This window comes from Bactrocera tryoni, chromosome 3 (genome assembly GCF_016617805.1).
Source record: "Bactrocera tryoni isolate S06 chromosome 3, CSIRO_BtryS06_freeze2, whole genome shotgun sequence".
Classification (NCBI taxonomy): Eukaryota; Metazoa; Arthropoda; class Insecta; order Diptera; family Tephritidae; genus Bactrocera; species Bactrocera tryoni.
Genome location: NC_052501.1, coordinates 19,137,267 through 19,158,831, shown reverse-complemented (window position 1 = coordinate 19,158,831; position 21,565 = coordinate 19,137,267). Strand labels below are relative to the sequence as shown.

General features: G+C 38.0%; 1 protein-coding gene across 4 annotated transcripts in view; it reads right to left on the bottom strand.

Moving 5' to 3' along the window:
* The window catches only part of LOC120771041, a 239,612-nt gene that overhangs the window by 65,571 nt on the left and 152,476 nt on the right, over nt 1-21,565 (bottom strand). For 2 of the 4 annotated variants that reach the window (XM_040098836.1, XM_040098837.1), the window contains exons 3-6: nt 15,046-15,731; nt 11,433-11,565; nt 9,112-9,272; nt 5,123-6,892 (exon numbers count right to left, since the gene is read on the bottom strand). In XM_040098836.1, coding sequence (XP_039954770.1) covers nt 5,123-6,892; nt 9,112-9,272; nt 11,433-11,565; nt 15,046-15,705 — 2,724 coding nt within the window. In that variant the 5' untranslated portion in view covers nt 15,706-15,731. Of the gene's footprint in view, nt 1-4,264; nt 4,719-5,122; nt 6,893-9,111; nt 9,273-11,432; nt 11,566-15,045; nt 15,732-21,565 lie in introns of those variants that run through there. The other 2 variants (XM_040098838.1, XM_040098840.1) reach the window with 1 other exon arrangement.

Below are 21,565 nucleotides of genomic sequence, written 5' to 3'. Positions count from 1 at the left end.
AAGAAAATTTCGCCGAAACGCTAAACCGATCAACTTGAGTTTTCGCACGACCATCTATAATATATTTGTCAGATTATGATCGAGGTAATAATATTTTTGATAATAATTTCGAGTTTCCAAGCCAATCGGAAGTGCAAATTTTTTCACAAAAAGCTGATTTTTTGAAGCCGCCAGTGTGTCAAAAAATAATAATTTTCACTTGTACTTCAATCATTAACTGCATTCATCTATGGTTAACAATTCTTTTCTTTTTGTTTCTTTTTTCATTTTAAGATAATTTTAAGCAAAAAAATCTTCCACACCGCCAGACACATTTTTTCGAAGGACCAGGAGCTCCACTTTCTGCGCAAGGAAAACCATTTTTAGAATGAATTACGGATTGTTTGGTATATTAAATTCTGTAAATGTACATTATTTCTATTTAAATATTAAATAGTTTTACTTCTCTTCGTGTCTTTAGGACTCTTCAAAAAGTTATCACAAAAAATGAGCTTTTTTTTCCAACCCTCAAGTGGTCACGATCCCTTAAAGTAGTAGATTGTTAAATGTTAATTATTTCGACTTGTTGTTGTAATCGCCATTACTACATTACATAGCTTTATCCACCACATCGATTAATCGTACGCTAATATTTCTTCAAGGCTCATTCAGGCAAGTAAACAATAAGCGCCATAGCGACATAATAACCTCATATGCATTGCTCGTTACAAGAAGTAGCAGCTGTAATCATTAAGTTACGCGCTGTAATCAACATTTTCAATAAATCACGATTCAAAGTGATTTTTAATACACTTTCATTGTGGATTTGCAGCTTTTATTACATTTCCACTGTCATTTGGCGACGCGCAAATGGCCAAGTGTGAAAATTTCAAGGGACCACAGATGGCCAAATCGAAAAAGGCCAGACAAATGTGCGTATGCATGCATGGTATATACAAAAAACACACACACACAAGCAAACGCCAGTTTTATGAGCTATTTAGCAGATATGTCTAGAGGTATGAAGCAGCACGGCTGCGAGACTCGGCGGCGCGGCAGCAGCCCACACAAGGCATAAATGCTGGCCGGCGTATGTGAACAAAGAAATTAATAATACTTATTATATATATGTGTGAATATATGTATGTATAAATATTAAGGTATATATGTAGTGATTTGCTTGCATGTCGCCCGCTAAGACACTCGCAATAAAGAATTGCTTTCTGACAACAACTTAGACAATATGCGCGACAGCTGACGACGTGTATTCTGCTTTTAATGACACTATAATTAATATATACTATATATATAGTTGTTGTTGTTGTATGGCTAGTTTTCATTTTCATATAATTGCTTAGTTAATAATGCATTTGTTTTTGTCTACGAGCGCAACACTTTTCCTGTCTCGTCACCTTGCCGGCGCATTACGTCAATGCGTTTCAAAGAAATCAAAAGAGATTCTTATTAATCTCAGGCTGCTATGCTTGTAATCGTCGAGCCTTCATCATCAAAGTGCAAAATAAATTGCATACTAATGCTTATAGAATGTGGCTGCAGTTTATGCAAAATATGTTAGGCATGAGTCATAGACATATAAAGATTCTCGCAAGTCATCTGAGGCCTGCTTTGGCAAAAGTCGCGTGATTATTGAAATTTAATAAAGTGCAGTATAATTCATGATATTTGTCAACAATTGTCAACTGTAAATTAATGTAAGTATTTCACAATCAATGAAAATAATGAAGTCATGCTTGAAGGCGGAAATATGAAAGATTGAAAGGAAAATGCTGCTTATTCCTTGTAATGAAAGAAGGAAGACCGAAAGCACTATGTAACAGTCCCACTTTCCAATCTCCACAGAAACTACTTATGATTGCATGATTAATGTGTGTCATTAAAAAAAAATATGAATATCAGTCAAAAGAGTATGATTTTGCGCAAAAATGTATTGAAGTGGATTTCACTTCCTGCAACGGGTTAAAATACTTTTGGCATACTATACGCAGCACAGGCGGAAGTAAATGTCTACAATTACATAAAAGCACAAATTTAAATACATATAATATGTATTGCCTACACCTGCATGACCCGTTACTACTTGCTTTGTTCACAGCTGTTGCTATTACTCTCTTTCAACAAATTGACAGATTTTGACAGCTGCCAATCAGCTCTTTCACATTTCTTTCGTATTGTCCATTCAGTCAGTTTTTTTCTTTATATGCTATCAAATTGATGCATTAAAATGTATGATGCCGTGGGTTTCCGGTGAAAAAGTCTTTACAAAAGCAAGTGTCAGTTGCTGCACAATGGACTTCTAAGTATCATAAAGGAAATATGGTTTCAATTTCACTTTTACATTTTACAATTTGCTATTAAAAACTGATGAAAGATTAATGATAATGCATAGTTTAGCACAAAGAGGCATGTAAGTGGAGTTGTGGGGAGTTGGTGTGTGCATAAAAGCTTGAAAGAGTTTTATTGGGGGTATGAAAAGTATGACGTGAAATATATTTTAACTGACAGGGTATTGGGTGGGTATTTATACATACATATATCGCCACCTAAAATGCAAAATAACGTAAAATCACTTTTCATAAGTTTGCAGGCGAAGCAAAAATAATAATAAAACCACTAAAAAGCTAAAACTAAAAAAAATTGAGTTTTGGTTATAAAGTGGTTACGTTTTGGTTATCATTTACTTGAGTTTGGGTTATGAAATGGTTATATATATTTTGACGATATGTTGTTTTGCATTTTAGCTGACGACATACGCCTTATTAATTTTTAGTAAAAGTAATGAAGTAATGTGACTTTTTTGATTTTGATTCTTTTATACAAAAGAAATTTCATTTAAAATAGGAGTTAAAAAAATTATAAAATAGTTAATCTACATAAGCCTTTCAATCCACGCATTCAAAGATACATGAGCCTACAACAAGTTGAAAGTGAGTGAATATGCTCAATACATCATTAAAGACATACATACATAATTTACTAAAACTCCTCATCATACAGATAAGAGGCTAAAAGTTTACTCCAGGTCAAAGATCAAAAAACTTTTTCACGATTTCAGGGTAACCGTAGTTTTATCATAAAAAATAGTTTTCTGAAAATTATAAAAATATCTATAAAAGAAATATATAAATACATTTTTTCTGAGATCTGGAAACTCTCTGTTAACTTCTGTTTTGTAGTGCTTTTCAAGCTGAGGTTGCTGCCATTAAGGTAGCTGTAGATTTACTGTTTGGAAGTGCAACCTCCTTAAGAGAGGTGACTATCCACTTTGATTGCAGAGCGGCGATACTAGCCTTGAGTTATTACCATGCGTTCAAAGCAGGTTAAGAAATGTCTAACCTCGTTATTAACAGCATAGAGCCACTATTGGATATGACTAGTATCGGTGCTCGATCACAGCGGCATAGCATATAACTGCTGGCAAAAAAAACGAACCCAAACCTCACAAACACTAGAATAGAAACGAGTCAGTGCTCCACTCTGATCATGTGTTCTACTACTGAATAGCTGGGATTGACGAGAGTTTTGCCATCTGCTACCATTGGTTCAAGCAACGGCTCAAGATTGTTGTAGGAGTTCTATTCTTATATATATACAAGTATCTATTCTAATATTTTATAGCTTTGCAAAGAATTGTATAAGTGCCTTCCCTAGATCGACTGTCAAATTTAACTTAACCTAACCGCTTGTGAGACGTATTGATTTCATTTCCACGTCACATAGGAGGTAGCGTACTTGACGCATTTTTTTCGAATATTTGAATATGTCTCAAAACCATTTCTTGAGCTTTCGCGTCGAGAAAAATTTTTCCAATTTTTTTTTCAAAATTTAAATTTTTATAATATTTCTTATTAGAAAATATTCTGGAGCTTTTTGCATAAATCTTTTAATTTTTTTGACTTCTAATCGAAAAAAATTGAAAAATGTTAAAGCCGAAAAAAATTAAAAATTGAAATGTTCCATTCATTTTGTTATTTTACGCGACTTTTTGATTGTTAAATTAATTTGGTTTTTAAAATGACTGAAATAAATTTGTTTTTAAATACGGTTTTGCCATTACATTTAAGTGAAAAAATATTTTCGATAAGTGAATTTCGTATGAAAATTGACATAAACATTGTTTTATAAATCAAATTGATGCAAAAGCGACTCCAAATTCACCAAAAAAAAATTTTTGAAAAAAAATCAAAAATTTCAAAATTTGGTCTTCACAAAGTAGCAATTTTCGAAATAATTCAATTAAAATGTCATTGAGCTCAAAAACACCTACCTGTTTGCAGCGTTTTGAAAGACTTCTGCACAATTTCTTGTAGAAAGGCGCCATTTTCGGTTTGTCAAAATGCACAAGTTCAGTGTCAATATTTTGATAATAAACCATGAGTATTTGTATTACTTTTCCACAAGCACTAAACACACCAACTTTAATATAAGAATTTGACTTTTCGTATATGTTTTTGTAAATTAGAAAATTGCCGCACAAATTATTGACGCAGACTGTTTACATTGCAGTTTGATTTTCGAAAATTACTGAAGCACAAAAGTACAGAAAATCTTTCAATAAATAATTGCAGAAGTTTTGAATTTCGCGTTGAAACACTTCAAAAACAGTAAAAACAATTATTTTTCAAATCTCAACTTTTCAAAAAATGTCACTACTCGTCTCGTATAACCGAAAAACAACACTGTGTTTATTTTACTTTTGTTGTAAAAACAAATTTTCGCACTGAATTCTTCACTTCAGCAAAATATGCAAATATACCGTTGCGTTGATCGTACGTAACTGAATGTGCCGATCGTGGCGGCCGCTGCTTTTATGTGCCTAAACGAGACAAGGCGCATTGAGTGGGAAAACATTGTTTTGAGTGCGCAAATGAGTGCAACTCAAGGGAGAACAGAGGAAAATCTTTAAGAAAAATGCTGACAATAAAGAAAATGCTCAAAGAAAATGGAAAACAATGAGCGATTTTTCCGAAAATTATGCACACAATTTATCTAGCAGATACAGAAAAATTAGCTCGCAAGCACGCACATAACCCCAAAGATAATATATATATGTATAAGTATAGCTCGAAAATACATACGAAATGACAATGTGTTAGTATTAGTGAACGTTTTCTTTTGTACTTACTTGTTGCACGACAATGGTGGCACGCGGCGGTGTATTCATCGCCACATCCATTGGGTTTGAGGTGACGTTGATGGGCCCAGCGCCAACGCCTACCGCTCCTCCAGCTGTCAGCAGCATACCGCCGCCCATGCCGCTGCCTGCACCCCTTTGGCTCTCATCCAAATGGTCGTGCGCCGCATTTGGCGCGCCTGTTTTGCCTGCGGACTGCTTCTTCTTCGACGATCGCTTGCGCGGATGCATCATTTGCGATTCGGCAAAGAAATCGACACGTAAATTTGGCAGTGGCGGTGATATCGTGCCGCGCATTGACCCGGTTGGACTGGACGTCGGCGCCACTGTACCCGCTGCATTGTTGCCGCCTCCATTACTGTTGCTACTGCCATTTGTCGCCTGCAGGGTGCTGCCAATCAAGGCATTATTATTGCTGCCGGATGGACTACTACCCGCTAACGGCTTGACATGCGGTTGTTGTTTCGGTGGAATCTGCTCGAATTTCGAGGCAATCTCCTCGAACTTATTTAGCTCAGCGTAAGATTTGGGTGAATGTTGTCTACTGCCTAGACCGCTGCCACCAGTGCTCGTCATATATTCGCCTGGCGATTGTTGTTTGACCTTCTGCGGATAGAAGGCATCCGTTTGCGGTACATATGGTTGACTTTCACGTATCGTCGCATGTATTACGGAACTAGGTCGAATACGTTTCGAATTCTTGCGCGACGGTGGTCCATTGGTCTGCGGCTCCGCTGGCTGCTGTCCGCCGTGTTCTTGTTGTGCCAAAAGCTTGTATTGCTGAAAGGCCTCGCCCGCTTTACTTGGCGATATATGGTGGGCGGACATTTTGCGTTCATATACCGAACATGGTTCAGCATCATCTGAGTCGCTGGACGTAGTTGTCGAACTGGAGTTTTCATCGACCGCGAAGCATTCGCGCTGTATGCGTTCATAGTCGATTGCTTCACGATCGAATGGAAACATGGTGGAATCTTTGATGCGTCCACGCTCGCTGCCGCCTGACGAAGAGCTGGACGAGTATTTGCGCTGTTGTGATGCTGGCGATAGCTGTTTCGGCTTACCGCCGCTACTAGCAAAGAAGTGCCCCTCTTTCATGGTTGGCGGTGCCGAGCTGGAGGGTGAGCGCCGTTGTTCGCGTTTTGGACTAGTCGCCGCACCACTGCCGGCGGCCGTATAACGCTGACGCGTACTGCCACTCGTTTCGCGTGAACGTGATTTTTTGCTACGTGTGCCCTCCAAGGACTCCTCATCGTCGGCCAGCTGGTGTTGTTCATAGTAAGCCTGGGCGACGGCAGCTGCGGCTGCATGCCGTTGTGCCGCATATGCGCGATATTTACTGCGATTCGGTGAAATATCACGACGTCCACCTGTTGGACTGCGCTCCTCCATAAAATTGGTCGTATGCACGCGTTGATCTTCCCAATTACTGCCGCGACGTGTCTGCTGCTGTATCGGCTGGTGTGTGTGCTGTTCCTTGAAACTGAAGTGTGTGCGTGACTTTTCGCTTGTGCGCGCCGATTTCGGTGATATTGGTGGATCGAATGTGAAGTGTTTAGTGCCGCTGCTGGGCGCCGGTGCAGTATTCGGCAGTCGCTCTTTGCCATTGTTGCTGGGCGCACTGCCGGTAGTGGCTGTTAGCTTGGAGGCGGGTGGTGCGGACGTGCCGCATTTGTTGCTCTGTTGCCGGCGATGCGAGGCAAGCAGTGGTGTGGTAGACGATGGCTCAATGGTGAGAATGGACAGTGACGACTCTTGACTCTGAAGTGGCGAATGTGGAGGAGATAAAAATAGTGAATAATTTATAGCATTACAAGTAATGTAATAAATGGGCTTCAATATAGTCTACTTCAAGGTGGGTTGAGAAAAAACAGAAATCGATTCGAAGCACGTACGAAAGTCAGTATATCTGAGTAATTTTATTATTTTGATAGGTAGTCTAAAAAAACACAAAAAAGTTCTTCATTTGCCTTTGATCGAGTTGTTTGTGTGGAGCAGATACTGAAATATAAAGCTTTTTCAACTTGGCATAAGCTGGATGAAGTGAACTCCAATAACCTTGATTTTTACTCCACTATTTCATTACAAATTTTGAAAAGTCATCTATTGGATGAAACTCTTTTTCTGTTTTCATAGATCTGCGTCAAAATCAAGTGTTATAGGAGTACATATACTGAGAACATTAAGGCCCTCAGGATTCATGTACTTATGTAAATTTCTCGTTGTTGAGTAAAATATTGCTATATTTCCTTAGTAAACCATATAAGAGTAATGTCGATGAACTAGCAACTGGGGGCACCCTTGTCTCGTTCACATCGAGATGGGAACGCTCTGGATCTCCATTGCTATCTCGCAACCCGCTCCTGTGCAACTCTTTTTGGTCTGGTATCGTAGGAGTTCTTACTGAGCAGTGCCCAATAGTAATTAACGCGGTAAGCTTAAAAAGCTTGTTGGACGCAAGTTGCCAAAGTTGTATGGAGGAAGGTGAGATGAAAACATTCCGGCACTTTGTCGTACATTGTCCATCCTTTACAGAACTGAGACTGAAACATCACGACCTTATCTTCGGCGAACTAAGCCGGCGCAAAGTATTTTGTCGATTTTTGAGGGCCTTAGCAACAATTTTATTGGAGTTTCAGGTACCACAAGTGTGTTCCCTGTTAGGATCGACCTCTTAACCTGTCTTTAAACAACTTAACCTAACAAAGAAATATCGTTTTTAAGCATGTTATGTAATAGTATATACTTATAATATACAGGCAAAACTTTTGCTCGCAAAACAGAAAAAGTTTCGGTCTATACTATATCTTTCTTAATACTACAGTACTTATAACGGTGTCAAGCTTATTCTTGGTATTGTTTGGAAAGCAGCCGTAGCTAAGAGTGTAAACAAAGGCCGTTGAGAGTCGATTTAGCCCTGTTCGCAGCAACTTGAACTGAAGTATAGAATGATGACAATTACGTTGAGGTCTTAAATTGAAAGCGTACCAAATATAGCTTGTGCATTAACTGAAGCCACTCAACCTTTCCCAGCGACATCGTTTCGCTCCATGGGTTCTCGAAAAGTTCCAAGCAGATCCGATGTTCTCGAGCCAAATTTTGTTCAGCGATGAGTTCCATTTCTGGTTCAATGGGTATGTAAACAAGCAAAATTGCCGAATTCGGGTCGAAGAACAACCTGAAGAGCTGCCTTCTCATTCAGAAAAAAAATAGAGATTGGTTTTGTTTGTGGGTCGGTGGAAACATCGGTCTATATTTCTTCAAAAATGATGCTGGTGAGAACGTAACTGTCAATGGCGACCGTTATCGCGCCATGATATCCGAATATTTGATGCCTGAAATTGATGCCTGATTGTGATCTCAGCGACATTTGGTTTCAACAACACGGCGCCACTTTTCACATATCAAATCAATCAATGGATTTATTGAGAGAACCCTGCGGTTAGTAGATAATTTCACGTTTTTGGCTGGTCGATTGGGCACCATGATCCGTGTTTTAAATACTGCTTTTAATTGTTCTCACGGTTGCGTTTGTTATCCACGGCCTTTAAATGTGAAATTTTGGACTTTTGACGTGTACAGTAGTTGTTTTCGGATCTCACGGTCGAGGGTTATCAAACACCTAAGTGCGCTAACGTTGAAACTCGTTAAATAAATTTTCTGACAGTCGCCATTGGTGGACAGCTGTCATTATATAAAGCTTCCAAGCGTTATTTGATTTCACTACCTTTTCTTATTTAAGTTAGTAGCACTATTGCTACTCTCAACTGGAAAAAATATCTCTTTTCATAGCCACTTTCTGTACTTCACTAAACCAATTCCTAAATAATATTTACATCTTGCAAAGCGTTTAAATTTTCAACGTATTAATATCCCTAACGGCACCAGCAACCTTGACATCACATTAAAACTAATACTTTTATAAATATAGCATCTTAGCCCTCTCGCTAAACTGCGAGAAAGTGTGATATTTTACTCACCTCAGTGCTATCCTGTACATTCATATCCGGTCGATTGTACATGTTGCAACTTGTTAATTCCAGTTCGGTGCCATTTTCATGTTCAGAATCTATTTGTATGGCGGTCAGCAGTGGTTCTTCCAGTGAGCTGAACAACGGTTCGCTCTGGCCCGAATTATCACCTGCAGAGCGAGAAAGAAAGGTGAGAACATTTTACATAACACATGCACATATGTGAATATATAAATGCGGATTATGTGTTTCAAGACTAAAACAAAATCAAAGCGAAATATCGGAAACAGCAAGCGGTCAATCTGTGTGAAAAACATGTATGTATGAAAGCGCAGAAAGGTCGTCAGTGTCAAACGCAATTTAAATAAATCTTTGCATGACTGAGTGCACCCAATATGTGGGCTAAAACAATGTTTGTGTGCTTTTTGCAACCTTTTTTAGTTTTTAGCAGCAATTTTATTTGATTTTGCTCAAAAGGTGTCAGGATGCAGTCAACAGCTGACTATGCACACTGCAATAACCGATGCAGTCGATTTAGCAATCAATCAATTAATCAGTCGGAATAACAGTGAAAATGGTGAGGGAAGCGACAGACAACAAACAGTATCAACTTTTTGTTTTTTTTGAGGCACTAGATTCTTTCGAATTAAATTTGGCTTGCGCTGAAAGTATACTTGTACTAAGTGCGAAAATCTATTTTGGACTATTGAATGGGTATTTTGTTTTGTAGTCCTTGTATGGAAAACTTTTTTATTTGAAAAGATATCTACATGAATCTTTGTCCAAGGCAACGCCACAATCTACAAGTAGTTTACTCAGATCGGAGTCTTATACACAGCATATAGCTGTCATACAAACTGATCGATCAAAATCAAGACCTTGTATGGAAAACTATTTTATTTGACGATATATCTTCAAAAAATTTGGTGTGAATTATTGTTTATATTAATTACTTAATCTCCTACGAAATTTTCTAGATCAGCCTATTAAAGCATATAGCTGTCATATAAACTCACCGATCAAACTCAACCCTTTGTATGGAAAACGTTTTTATTTGAAAAGATATATTCACAAAATTTGTTGTAGATTATTTTCTATACCATCTGCTTAATATCCCAAGAAATATTTTAGATCGGCTTTTTATATCATATAGCTGTCATACAAACTGATCGATCAAAATCAAGTCCTTGTATGAAAAACTTTTTTGTTTGACCATATATCTTCACGAACTTTGTTACGGATTATTGCCAAAAGCAACCACATAATCTCTGAAAAATTTGTGCAGATCGGTTCACTATAGCATATAGCTGCCATGCAAACTTACTTATGAAAATTAGCTTTCAGACATAGCTAAACACATAATTTCTATCAGAAATACTCCTCTAAAGGATAAAAGAGCGATTTTGCTCTTCTTCTGTTCAACTTTTAAATATACATACAGTTGTATATGTATACCTTAATCTTTAGTATACGCCACATAATTCAGCCACTCTCTTACTGCTTTTCAATTTTCATTATCATCACCGGCGAAATTATAGCTTTGCTTCAATCAGCTGGAAATTTTGTTGAATTTTATGATTAGTTAATCGTTGCAGTTTATGCAAAAACATGCTATAACGGTCAATAGCTCAAAAATTCGCTTGAAACTTGCGAGTGAATTTGCATTAATCATACGCCCTGTCGTACCACAATGAACCAGTGATTAATTATTTACTTATTTATTTACTATAGCAGCAGACCACAATCGGCCAAATAACTCATTTATGAGCAACGAACAAAAGCTAACATTTTACGAGCTAGCGCGTTTGCAATTTTCGAACACTGACCGGCGGCAATAAAAGTGGCAGCAAAAACAATAGCAAAAAAAAATAATAATAAACTAAAAAAACACACAACAAACATTGTTAGCGCAACAAGCTAAACAAAACACATGAACTCCATAAAATGGAACTCTATAAAATGGAAGCGCGGAATGTGCGGCAAACACGTGCCGCAAATGTCTAACGCTTGAACATTTATACATTTTACTCAGGTTTAATTTATCGCCCGCTATTTCTCAATAATCAGCGTCTATCTAGTGTTTACCGCAGACAATGTTGCATGCAACAGCCTTAACAACCTTTGTGGCGCTTTTGTTTGAACACGAAAGTTTCGGAAATATTTCATTTCGACCTCAATCTCGCCATTAATAATTTATTTAGCCACCGACTAATTTATTCAACTTTGTGTCAACCAGCAACACATAGTCATTAACCGTTCATTAATTATTAAATTCTCCTTGTTGTTTTTGGTTACACTAGTATATTATAGGCAGGCTGGCGTTAACTTACCCAAATCCAGTGAATCGCATGTTTCTGATGTGTCTGTGTGTGTGACGCTAGTCACAAGCGTCGAAGCCGAATCCGTTGATGTATTGATGTTGCCATCGGTGATGGATGCTGACGAGGAACCCATTATGACAACCTGTCAACAAAATATATGAACATGAGTAGGATAAAGGTATAAACGAAAATTTTCATATTTGTCATGAAATCATTAATATTCATAGTTCCTGATAATAACTCGCAAATTACTAGGCAGTATTTTGAAAATTTGATCGGAAGTAGAGATTGAGGAGTTCAAAAAAATGTTAATGGCTTTTACTACATAGTGTTGCCGTAAGGTATTTTAAGATTAATTGCTTTAAACTTAATTGTGTCAGTAAGATACATAATTATATGAATAAAAATGTACAGGACCTCTTTTTGTTAAAATGTAATTAAATACTTTTTATATAATGAAAAATTAATTTTGATTTACTAAAGAATGTCACTCAGAAAACATTTAATTGTTCAACATTTTCACAGCAAACGACTAATTGCTCTATTAGTGTTTAATTGAGTTTAATATGAGAATGAAATTATCTATCTACTGAGCAATCGAAATGTCATTAAAATAAATGAAAAACAAGAAAAAACGTTAACTTCGGTTGCACCGAAGCTAAATACCCTTCACAGGTGCATTTCTGTTACATATGTGTTCAGTTTGTATGGAAGCTATATGCTATAATCAACCGATCTGAACAATTTCTTCGGAGATTACATTGTTGCTTTAGGAAATAGTATATACCAAATTTCGTGAATATATCTTGTCAAATGTGAAAGTTGTCCATACAAGAACTTGATTCCGATCGTTCAGTTTGTATGGCAGCTATAAGCTATAGTTAACCGATCTGAACAATTTACATTGTTGCCTTAGAAAATAATATATACCAAATTTCGTGAATATATCTGGTCAAATGTGAAAGTTTTCCATACAAGAACTTGATTCCGATCGTTCAGTTTGTATGTCAGCTATATGTTATAGTGGTCCGATATCGGCCGTTCCGACAAATGAGCAGCTTCTTGAAGAGAAAATGACGTTTGCAAAATTTCAAAAGGATATCTTAAAAACTGAGGGACTAGTTCGTATATATACAGACAGACAGACAGACGGACAGACGGACAGACAGACAGACGGACATGGCTAAATCGACTCATCTCGACATGCTGATCATTTATATATATACTTTATAATGTCTCCGACGATTCCTTCTGGGTGTTACAAACTTCGTGACAAACTTAATATACCCTGTTTAGGGTATAAAAATTATTTTCAGACTGTATTGTAATGGGTGATACAAGTGGAGGTATTTTCGGTTTTTCACAGATCACGTCGAGCTATTACGTCATTTATATTGTACAGTGAAGAAAATATAGCAGCCGTAGCTGAGAGTGCACACGAAGGCTGTGGGAATTTGTTCGGCGCCGTTCGTAGTAACTCGAACTGACGTATGAAACGACTTGGTAAATTTTACGCGCCATGATCCCCGATTTGATGCCTGAAAATGAAGTTTGTGATCTCGGCGACATTTGGTTTCAAGAAGATGGCGCCACTTCCCACACATCGCATCAATAATGGATTTATTGGGAGAACACTTCGGTGAGCATATACATAATTTCACATGTTGGGCTGGTCGATTGGCCACCAAGATCGTGTGATATCACACCGTTAGACTTTTTCTGTAGGTATATGTAAAGTCTAAAGTCTATGCGGACAATCTCGTTTCGATTCAGGCCTTGGACCAAAATATCATTCGTGTCATTCACTAGTTACTAGTCGAATTGCTCGAACCAGTCATCGAAAATTGGACTCAATGGATGGACCATCTGAGACGTAGTCGCGGCCAACATTTGAAAGAGATAATCTTGAAAAATAAATGCCAAAGAATGTTCTTTCGGATGGTAGTAAACATTCCCCATTAAATTTGAAGTTTCTCTGTTTTTCTTTAAGTAGCGAATGTCGAAATGGATTACTTCGAAAAATTTAGTTTTTGTTAGTTCATGCTCGCACTGTAGAGAAAGATCAGAACTATTCATAACGAATTTGAAGAAAATCAACTAATCAGAAATTGGGATATCTTGACGACGCATGGAAAAAAAATTATTTCTAGAAAAACGCTTTTAAACATTCTAATACGAAATCCGCTATAAGACTTAAAAGATCAAAACTTCATGGTATCGACCCAAATTTTGAAAATTTTTCTAATGAGCTAATACATTGATTCAAAATTTTTAACTGACTTATTAACATAAAAATGTGCTCAAATATGGTACTGATTGAGTACGTTTGAATATTAATTACTATGGAACATATGAGTCAATTTATACATTTCCATCTGCAAATCACTGCAGAATCCTAACACAATCGATCCATTTCTGAAGTGGATGTTTACTACTGAAGAAAAATGAGTCACTTACGACAAGGTCAACGTGTGCCGGCGATGTCGGTGGTCAACCAAGGATTGATGATTAGGCAGGTTTGGCCCTGGGATTGATGAGATTGGCAGGGAATCGTTTAAAAAGAGTTCATCACCTATACCCAAACTTCTAATCCGAACCTGTACTGTCAATAATAGAATCGTCTGAAGGAAGTAATCACCTAGAAGCCACCAATTTTGCCTTATGACAGATCGATTTTGTGCCATCGGGACATGGCTAGGCCAGCACATCGACGGTGACTGACTCGACAGAAGCTCGCGAGCTTGGTTGGAAGGTTCTTTTGCAGTCAACTTATACTTTGGACCTAGCACCAAGTGATCACTATGTGTTTCTGTCCATTTCGAAGAATTTCGCTGTTGAAAAATTTGTCTTAACAGTGGTATTGTGAAGTTACCTTTAAAATGGCAATAATTCATCAAACCAAAAGGTGCTTATGGGTTAAATCAGATTATTCGTACTATGTAAAAATTATAATATAATTATATTATATGTAGACATTATAAAGGAAAAAATCGTAATTTTGAAATTGAAATTTGAAAATTGACCAAATTCTTTAGATAAAGAAAATGTATAAATAACTGTGAGAAAGAAATCTGCATACCATTTGTCTTAGAAATTCTTTGAAGAAAACCATTGCTCCTTAAAAATGTGTATATAATTTAGAACAAATAGGCAAACAGCTTGCTGTCTCTCGGATTCACGAGGATTTGGTTAAATTTTTCATAAATAATGGCATTTTTATCATACTAAACGGGGTTCTATTTGAATACGAAATTGCTAATGTATAGAGAAACCATAGAACAGCATCTTTTATGGTTTATAAACAGTGCAGTTTTCTCAGAGAATAAGAAAGGCGACAAATACTGGTGACTGTTCGAATAGAATTTAGTCGGAGTTTAGAGGACAAAAGCTCCCAAAAATGAAAAACCTAAACAACAAAGAAGGAAAATAATAACATATTATGTCTGATTTAGTGTTTTTCTAGAATTGATCCTTTGATTTTTACTGAAGCTAACAACCGCTCCATATGCACTCAGTGCCAAAAAAGAATCGCACGTGCGGCATAATGCTTGCCTCACAAGGTCACACCTTCGAAAATCACAAGACTTCTCACAATTCAACTCTGATTTCTGTACAAACTCACCTTTGGTACAGCCGCGGCAGCAGCTTTCGGTGGCAAAGCGCCACTTATTGACGTGTGAAATGCAGCAGCTGCCGTGGAAATGGCATTTAACGGTATACTGGTCATCGAAGTGGCAGCTGTCGAGTTCATTTTTGATTTACGCCCACTCTTGAAGTAGAAACGACGCAACGCTGTGGCCGAGGACGATGACGAGGTGTTGAAGCCATCATTGTCCGAGCCGCTAGAAGCGCTGCCGCCACTACCAAAACCCGCATTGATGCCGGTGCCGCCATTCATATGCACCACTGCAGCAACGGTGGTGTGACGATTGTTAGCGGTGTTGTTGCTGGCGATGCGTTGATTATTAGTATTTGGAGATTTACTATGGATGCCGACTGGTGGAGGGCTATAGTTCGAGTTGTTGGTATTGGTGTTGGTGTTGGTTTGGTGGTTAATCAACGGCGCGTGATTGCTATTAGTTGCGACGATTCTCTCCGCACTTTTTCCAGTTGTTGTTGGTTTTGTATTAGTTACAGCAGGACTTTTCGGTCGGTGACCTAATGCGAGTGCCATCATGGCGGCCGAGCGTGTGGAAGCGTAACAGCTGGAAGCGGTGCACGGCTTGGTGGTGGCGGTAATGGTGGAACCTCCTTGCGTTGTTTGCGCAACCGAAACAGTCATGGCATGTATGTTGTTGGCGCCAACACCTGCAATACAATAACGTAATTGGCAATCAGTAAGCAAGTAAGTTTGTGTGTGTAATATTATTCGAGCTTTTACAATGGTATTAGCAGCACAATGCCTGAACGCGGTTAAGCAAACTGCGGTTGACCTGGGATTACTCAACGCTTTCGCTTAAGTAGCCGCATAATTATACCTAAGTACTCACAACTACTTATGAACCTGTATGTCAACACATGTCTAAGTAGCTTTACCTATGCATGGGTATACTTTGTAGCTTAACTCCTTAGAGCTTTCACTTTGATTACTAGTGTAATCATAACATATGTGGTAGCGCATATTACTGTCACTTGAATCAATATGCCGCTATGATAGGCATGCAAATTATTTACTGGTGATTGACCTTACTGAAAATTACTTGAGCGACCTCAAAGCCGCCATTACAATAACTCTGTCACTCAATGTCAAGCTGCAGTTACATTGATTGCCTTTGCAGTAACCACATTTCACTTACATCACGCACACACGACTCTCGACAGATTTACAATATATTGTACACATGTACTTGATGACATACTCATGTTTAGGAAGACCGTATTACTCGGGTCTTATAACATACCCTGAAAGAGTAGAGAGTTTAGGTTAGGTTAAATTAGTATGCCACAAAGTCATAAATTGAGGATTGGGTACATGTTATTGCAGAATGTCCAATGGATATCGGGAACCTTGAGGGACTGGGGATTATACATACTGAGGGACGGCTAGATGTCAACCTTGTGATCTCCAGTAGTTGGAATGGCGAACAGTTAGGGTCGTTTGGAAAGGTTTGCGTGTAAGTATTTATGGTATGGGATGAGAGTATGTGGTTCAAACCCTAGTGACTAGTCCAGAGCAGTATGGAAGTTCAACTGGCCGGAGACTTAATTCTAGTAACACGGTGGCAAGAGCCTTGGACTTCGCTCCATCGTTTTCATGCCTAACGCACGGCATGAACCCTACCAAGGTGGTTAATATGTTCATTCCAATGCCAATTGATAAGAGTTTCAGTTACGTTTGAACTGTCTAACTGTTTAACGGATTTAAGGTGCGTACTACTGCTCTGCGGCGGCTAGGTTTTTATAAATATTAGACAGTTTAAAAAATATTCAAATCGAAAGCTGCAAGTTTTCACAAATTGATGCCACCGAAATATATAGTATGCCACATTTTCTGGCTTCTCACCTTCTCCAACACGGACTTATAGTCACACAGAAACCAAAAATTTTTGTTGGCTAATGCTCAAAAGCAAATGAAGCTAGCACGGGCATGTTCCTAGACGAGATCCAGACCCACGGACACCCGGAGATCTATCGACGGGGATGCACAAAACAGCCGACGGAAAAGTGGACTTGCTCTAACTTGGAGAAGAAATTGGAATACCGATATATCTAAGGTCCAAAAGCTTTGGAGTCAAATTCGGCACTAGTACAAGATCAAAAGTTGGACTCAAATCAAGAGGCTAGCACAATATCCTCCGGAGCTAGAGTAGATATACAATATATACAAAATTACAAAAAAGCATCCGGAAATAGTAATTAAACTCCCCGGGTAAATGATATTTCAAAAAATGTTTTTTGCTAAGTTGTCTTTTATTACTATGCCAAATATGAGCGCGATCTTTCAACCAGTTGTTTACCGCAGCTGCTTAAGTCAGTGCACCTCAGAAGTGTGTATTCATTATTTTTATAATGATTGTATTTCTTACCAAATTTCGAGTGGGGAATCATTGGGATTGTTGGAAAAGTCTTACGGTGATCCAGCTTTGTGAAAATCATTAACCTACGATTGGAACAAAACCTTCAAAGACGGTCGAGAGATCGGTGAAGACATGCCTTGTTGTGAAAGACCTTTGACCTCTTCTGTCACGACTGTTGAAATTATTAAAAAAGTGAAGGATATGGTGCTTGAGAATCGGCAGGCAAGTGTTAGAGGAGAGATGGCAAGAGAGCTCGACATTTCTCGCGAGTCCGTTGGAATGATTTTGGTGGGTATTTTGGGTATGAAACGCGTTCTTGCTCGACTCGTCTCTATAAAACTGATTTTTTTCAAAAAAAAAAGAGTCCCGTAAACAGATCTCTTTGGACATGCTTGATCGTGCGAATTCAGCATTATAACTGTTGATGACGGATGGATTTATGAGTATGATATGCAAATAAGTCAACAATCATCGGAATGGAAGGAATAAAAAACCAAAACCAAAAAAACCACGCCAAAGCCTCTTAAAAGTCAAGGTGATGCTAATTTTTTGTTTGATATTCGTGGTTTGGTGCATAATGAATTTATTCCGGAGAGACAGACGATCAATAAGGAGTTTTATTTGTTGAGACGTTTGCGTGAGAGCATTCGTCGAAAACGGCCGGAATTGTGGTAGAACAATTTATGGATTTTATACGATGATAATCCACCATCGCTTCGAGGCACGATTGTTATCGAATTTAAGGCCAAAAACACAAACCACCGTATTCAGGAGATTTGGCCCCGTGAGATTTTTTCTTGTTCCCCAAACTGAAGTCAGCCCGCGATTAGTTTTACTTTATATAAATGCACGTAAAATATTGTTGAAATGCAAATTTTTAATAATCTGATGCAAGTAAGACTAAATGGTAATTTCCGAGAATTTTTTAAGGTCTAAAAACTATTTCATTTAAATGCAAAAATTTACTAAAAAAATTAAAAAAAAACTTTTATTCTTTAATTTTAGTTCATTTAGGAATGTAATAAAAACCGAATATTCGTTTCAGTGTCCATATTCAATAACATCAAAATAAAACCGTAACTTCGCTAACCTATAATTTATGTATATATATTGTATTGCTATTCTAGCAAATTCAAAAAAAATCCCAAACAGTATTTTTTATATACTTTTTCTATTCGCTTTTAAAAGTTTTTTATCCTCACACACCAGCAAGGCAACAATTCAATTTGCTGCATGGTTGCTACCCACATGGATTGCGGTAAATGTGGTCATTTGTTACGACGAACAGTTCATTTCCGGTCGGCTGTTTCCACCGCCAATCAACTAACTTTATAGCCAATTAGTTTTTCACCCGAAGTATGCCTGCCTGCACTTGGCAATTGAGTAGCAGAGGAACACAAACAGATCAAATATGCTCTTCGAGGCAAAGATACAAAATGGAAACTTTGCAAGGCAACGCACGAGTACGAGTACATGCATAGATAATCACAGTACTGGGAACTACTCTTCTCGAAGTGTTCGATTTAAGAAACAAATACTAAAGCAATCAAAACAAAAACAGCAGCCTGTTCAATGCAACTTTCTTTATAAAGAGCTGCGTTTGTTTACTATTCCATCTTTCAGTTGCTGTTGCACCGTAGAGAAACGCACACACCCACAACAAGGCGATTTATTAATACAGATTATTTGTAAATACTCGATTAAGAGAATGTTCGAAATGCATTTGCTTGGTGCCGGTGGCTTGGAGGCGCACCTGAAATTTATGACAGTTCGACTGTTGTGCAGCAACATCTGTTGCAAGGCAGTTTGTTTGTAAAATAATCCAGATAAAGCACCATACTATACATTTGCCGACATACATGCATGCAAATATGCTATTTTTTGTCTTATTGTTGGCTTATTGGTTTTCAAATGCGGTCAATTACTCCATTAATATTTGAACCTTGCAAAGTTGTGCCAAGGCGAAAATACAAGATTTAATTGGCATTAGTTTCAAGGTAAGCAGATGCAACACATATGTATGGATTTTAGATACTTCTGTAAACAAAAGCTAATTCTCTTTAGTTAAGATACACCTATTGGGGACGTGGTCAGCAGATGTACATATGTTTATTTATCGGCTTTCTAGTTAATCATCTACTACTGAAGTAATCAAGTTAGGCACAATATGTTGTTACCAATTATATGTCATTTCTCTCTGAACCCCCAAAATTCGTCTCTCAATACTTGTCTAAAAATTAGAAGACTTCCGAAAACTGTTTGCTAAACATTGTTAGGAACTTTAAAGGCTTTGGAGCGCAACTAGAACATCGAATTTGATTTATTGTAAAATTGGTAGGTTTCATACGGATTGTTGGGTTTCTAGAGGCTAACAATGTTAAGACAGAAGCAGGTAGGAGTGAAACATCTTTTGAAACGTTTCCAAAGTTTGTTTGATAGGGACTGTCAGTGCAATGAAAGTGATATTAAAACAAGTAAGGAAAGGCTAAGTTCGGGTGTCACCGAACATTTTATACTCTCGCATGATAAAGTGATAATCGAGATTTCATTATACGTCATTTACATATTTTTCAAATACCGTATTTTTTAAAGTTTTATTCCGCTATCATCATTGGTTCCTAATGTATATACTCGTATTATACAGAAAAGGCATCAGATGGAATTCAAAATAGCGTTATATTGGAAGAAGGCGTGGTTATGAACCGATTTCACCCATATTTCGTACATGTCATCAGGGTGTTCAGAAAATATTATATACCAAATTTCATTGAAATCGGTCTAGTAGTTCCTGAGATATGGTTTTTGGTTCATAAGTGGGCGAGGCCACGCCCATTTTCAATTTTTAAAAAAATCCTGGATGCAGCTTCCTTCTGCAATTTTTTCCGTAAAATTTAGTGTTTCTGACGTTTTTTGTTAGTCCGTTAACGCACTTTTAGTGATTTTCAACATAACCTTTGTATGGGAGGTGGGCGTGGTTATTATCCGATTTCTTCCATTTTTGAACTGTATATGGAAATGCCTGAAGAAAACGACTGTGTAGAGCTTGGTTGACATAGCTATAGTAGTTTCCGAGATATGTACAAAAAACTTAGTAGGTGGCGGGGCCACGCCCACTTTTCCAAAAAAAAATTGCGTACAAATATGCCCCTCTCTAATGCGATCCTTTGTGCCAAATTTCACTTTAACATCTTTATTTATGGCTTAGTTATGACACTTTATAGGTTTTCGGTTTCCGCCATTTTGTGGGCGTGGCAGTGGGCCGATTTCGCCCATCTTCGAACTTGACCTTCTTATGGAGCCAAGGAATACGTGTACCAAGTTTCATCATGATATCTCAATTTTTACTCAAGTTACAGCTTGCACGGACGGACGGACAGACGGACAGACGGACGGACAGACGGACGGACAGACAGACATCCGGATTTCGACTCTACTCGTCGCCCTGATCACTTTGGTATACATAACCCTATATCTGACTCTTTTAGTTTTAGGACTTACAAACAACCGTTATGTGAACAAAACTATAATACTCTCCTTAGCAACATTGTTGCGAGAATATAAAAACATTGCCGGTTATTTTCGTTATTCCCGATACAAATTCAAGTGAAGTAAGATGCAAGGCTTACGGCCAGCTCCTCCAGGTTTTAGGCCACTGGAGACCGGCTCGGCTTCACTGCCGGCATTGTATTATACTTTGTTTGTGAACTCGGGCTATGGACCAAAGGTTCTGTGATTGAAAGTTTCGAACGCAAAATCTATGTAATCTCTGCTGGATTGAAGAATTGAAGAAGACGAAGAAAGATTGAGACCGGAGCATGCCTTTTCTGTAGAAATCCATCCACAGAAGGCAGCTAAATGACCATATTTCAGTCTTTCAGATCGAAATTATTGGCATAGCAGAGCGCCAAACAGGCTTCATTACGCGTTAGTGTATATCCAAGTTTAATGGTACTTCTTAATTTATGCAAGGAGGCAAAAAAGTGGAGTCAGAGGAATGCCAAGCCGCGGAGGATGGGGAGACGTAGGAACAAAAATTGCTATTTCCCAGACTTCTGCCGGTTGAGACGGGATAAAGACATTGGGCATGTGGTATGGAAAATATAAGGTATTTTATCAAATACACTT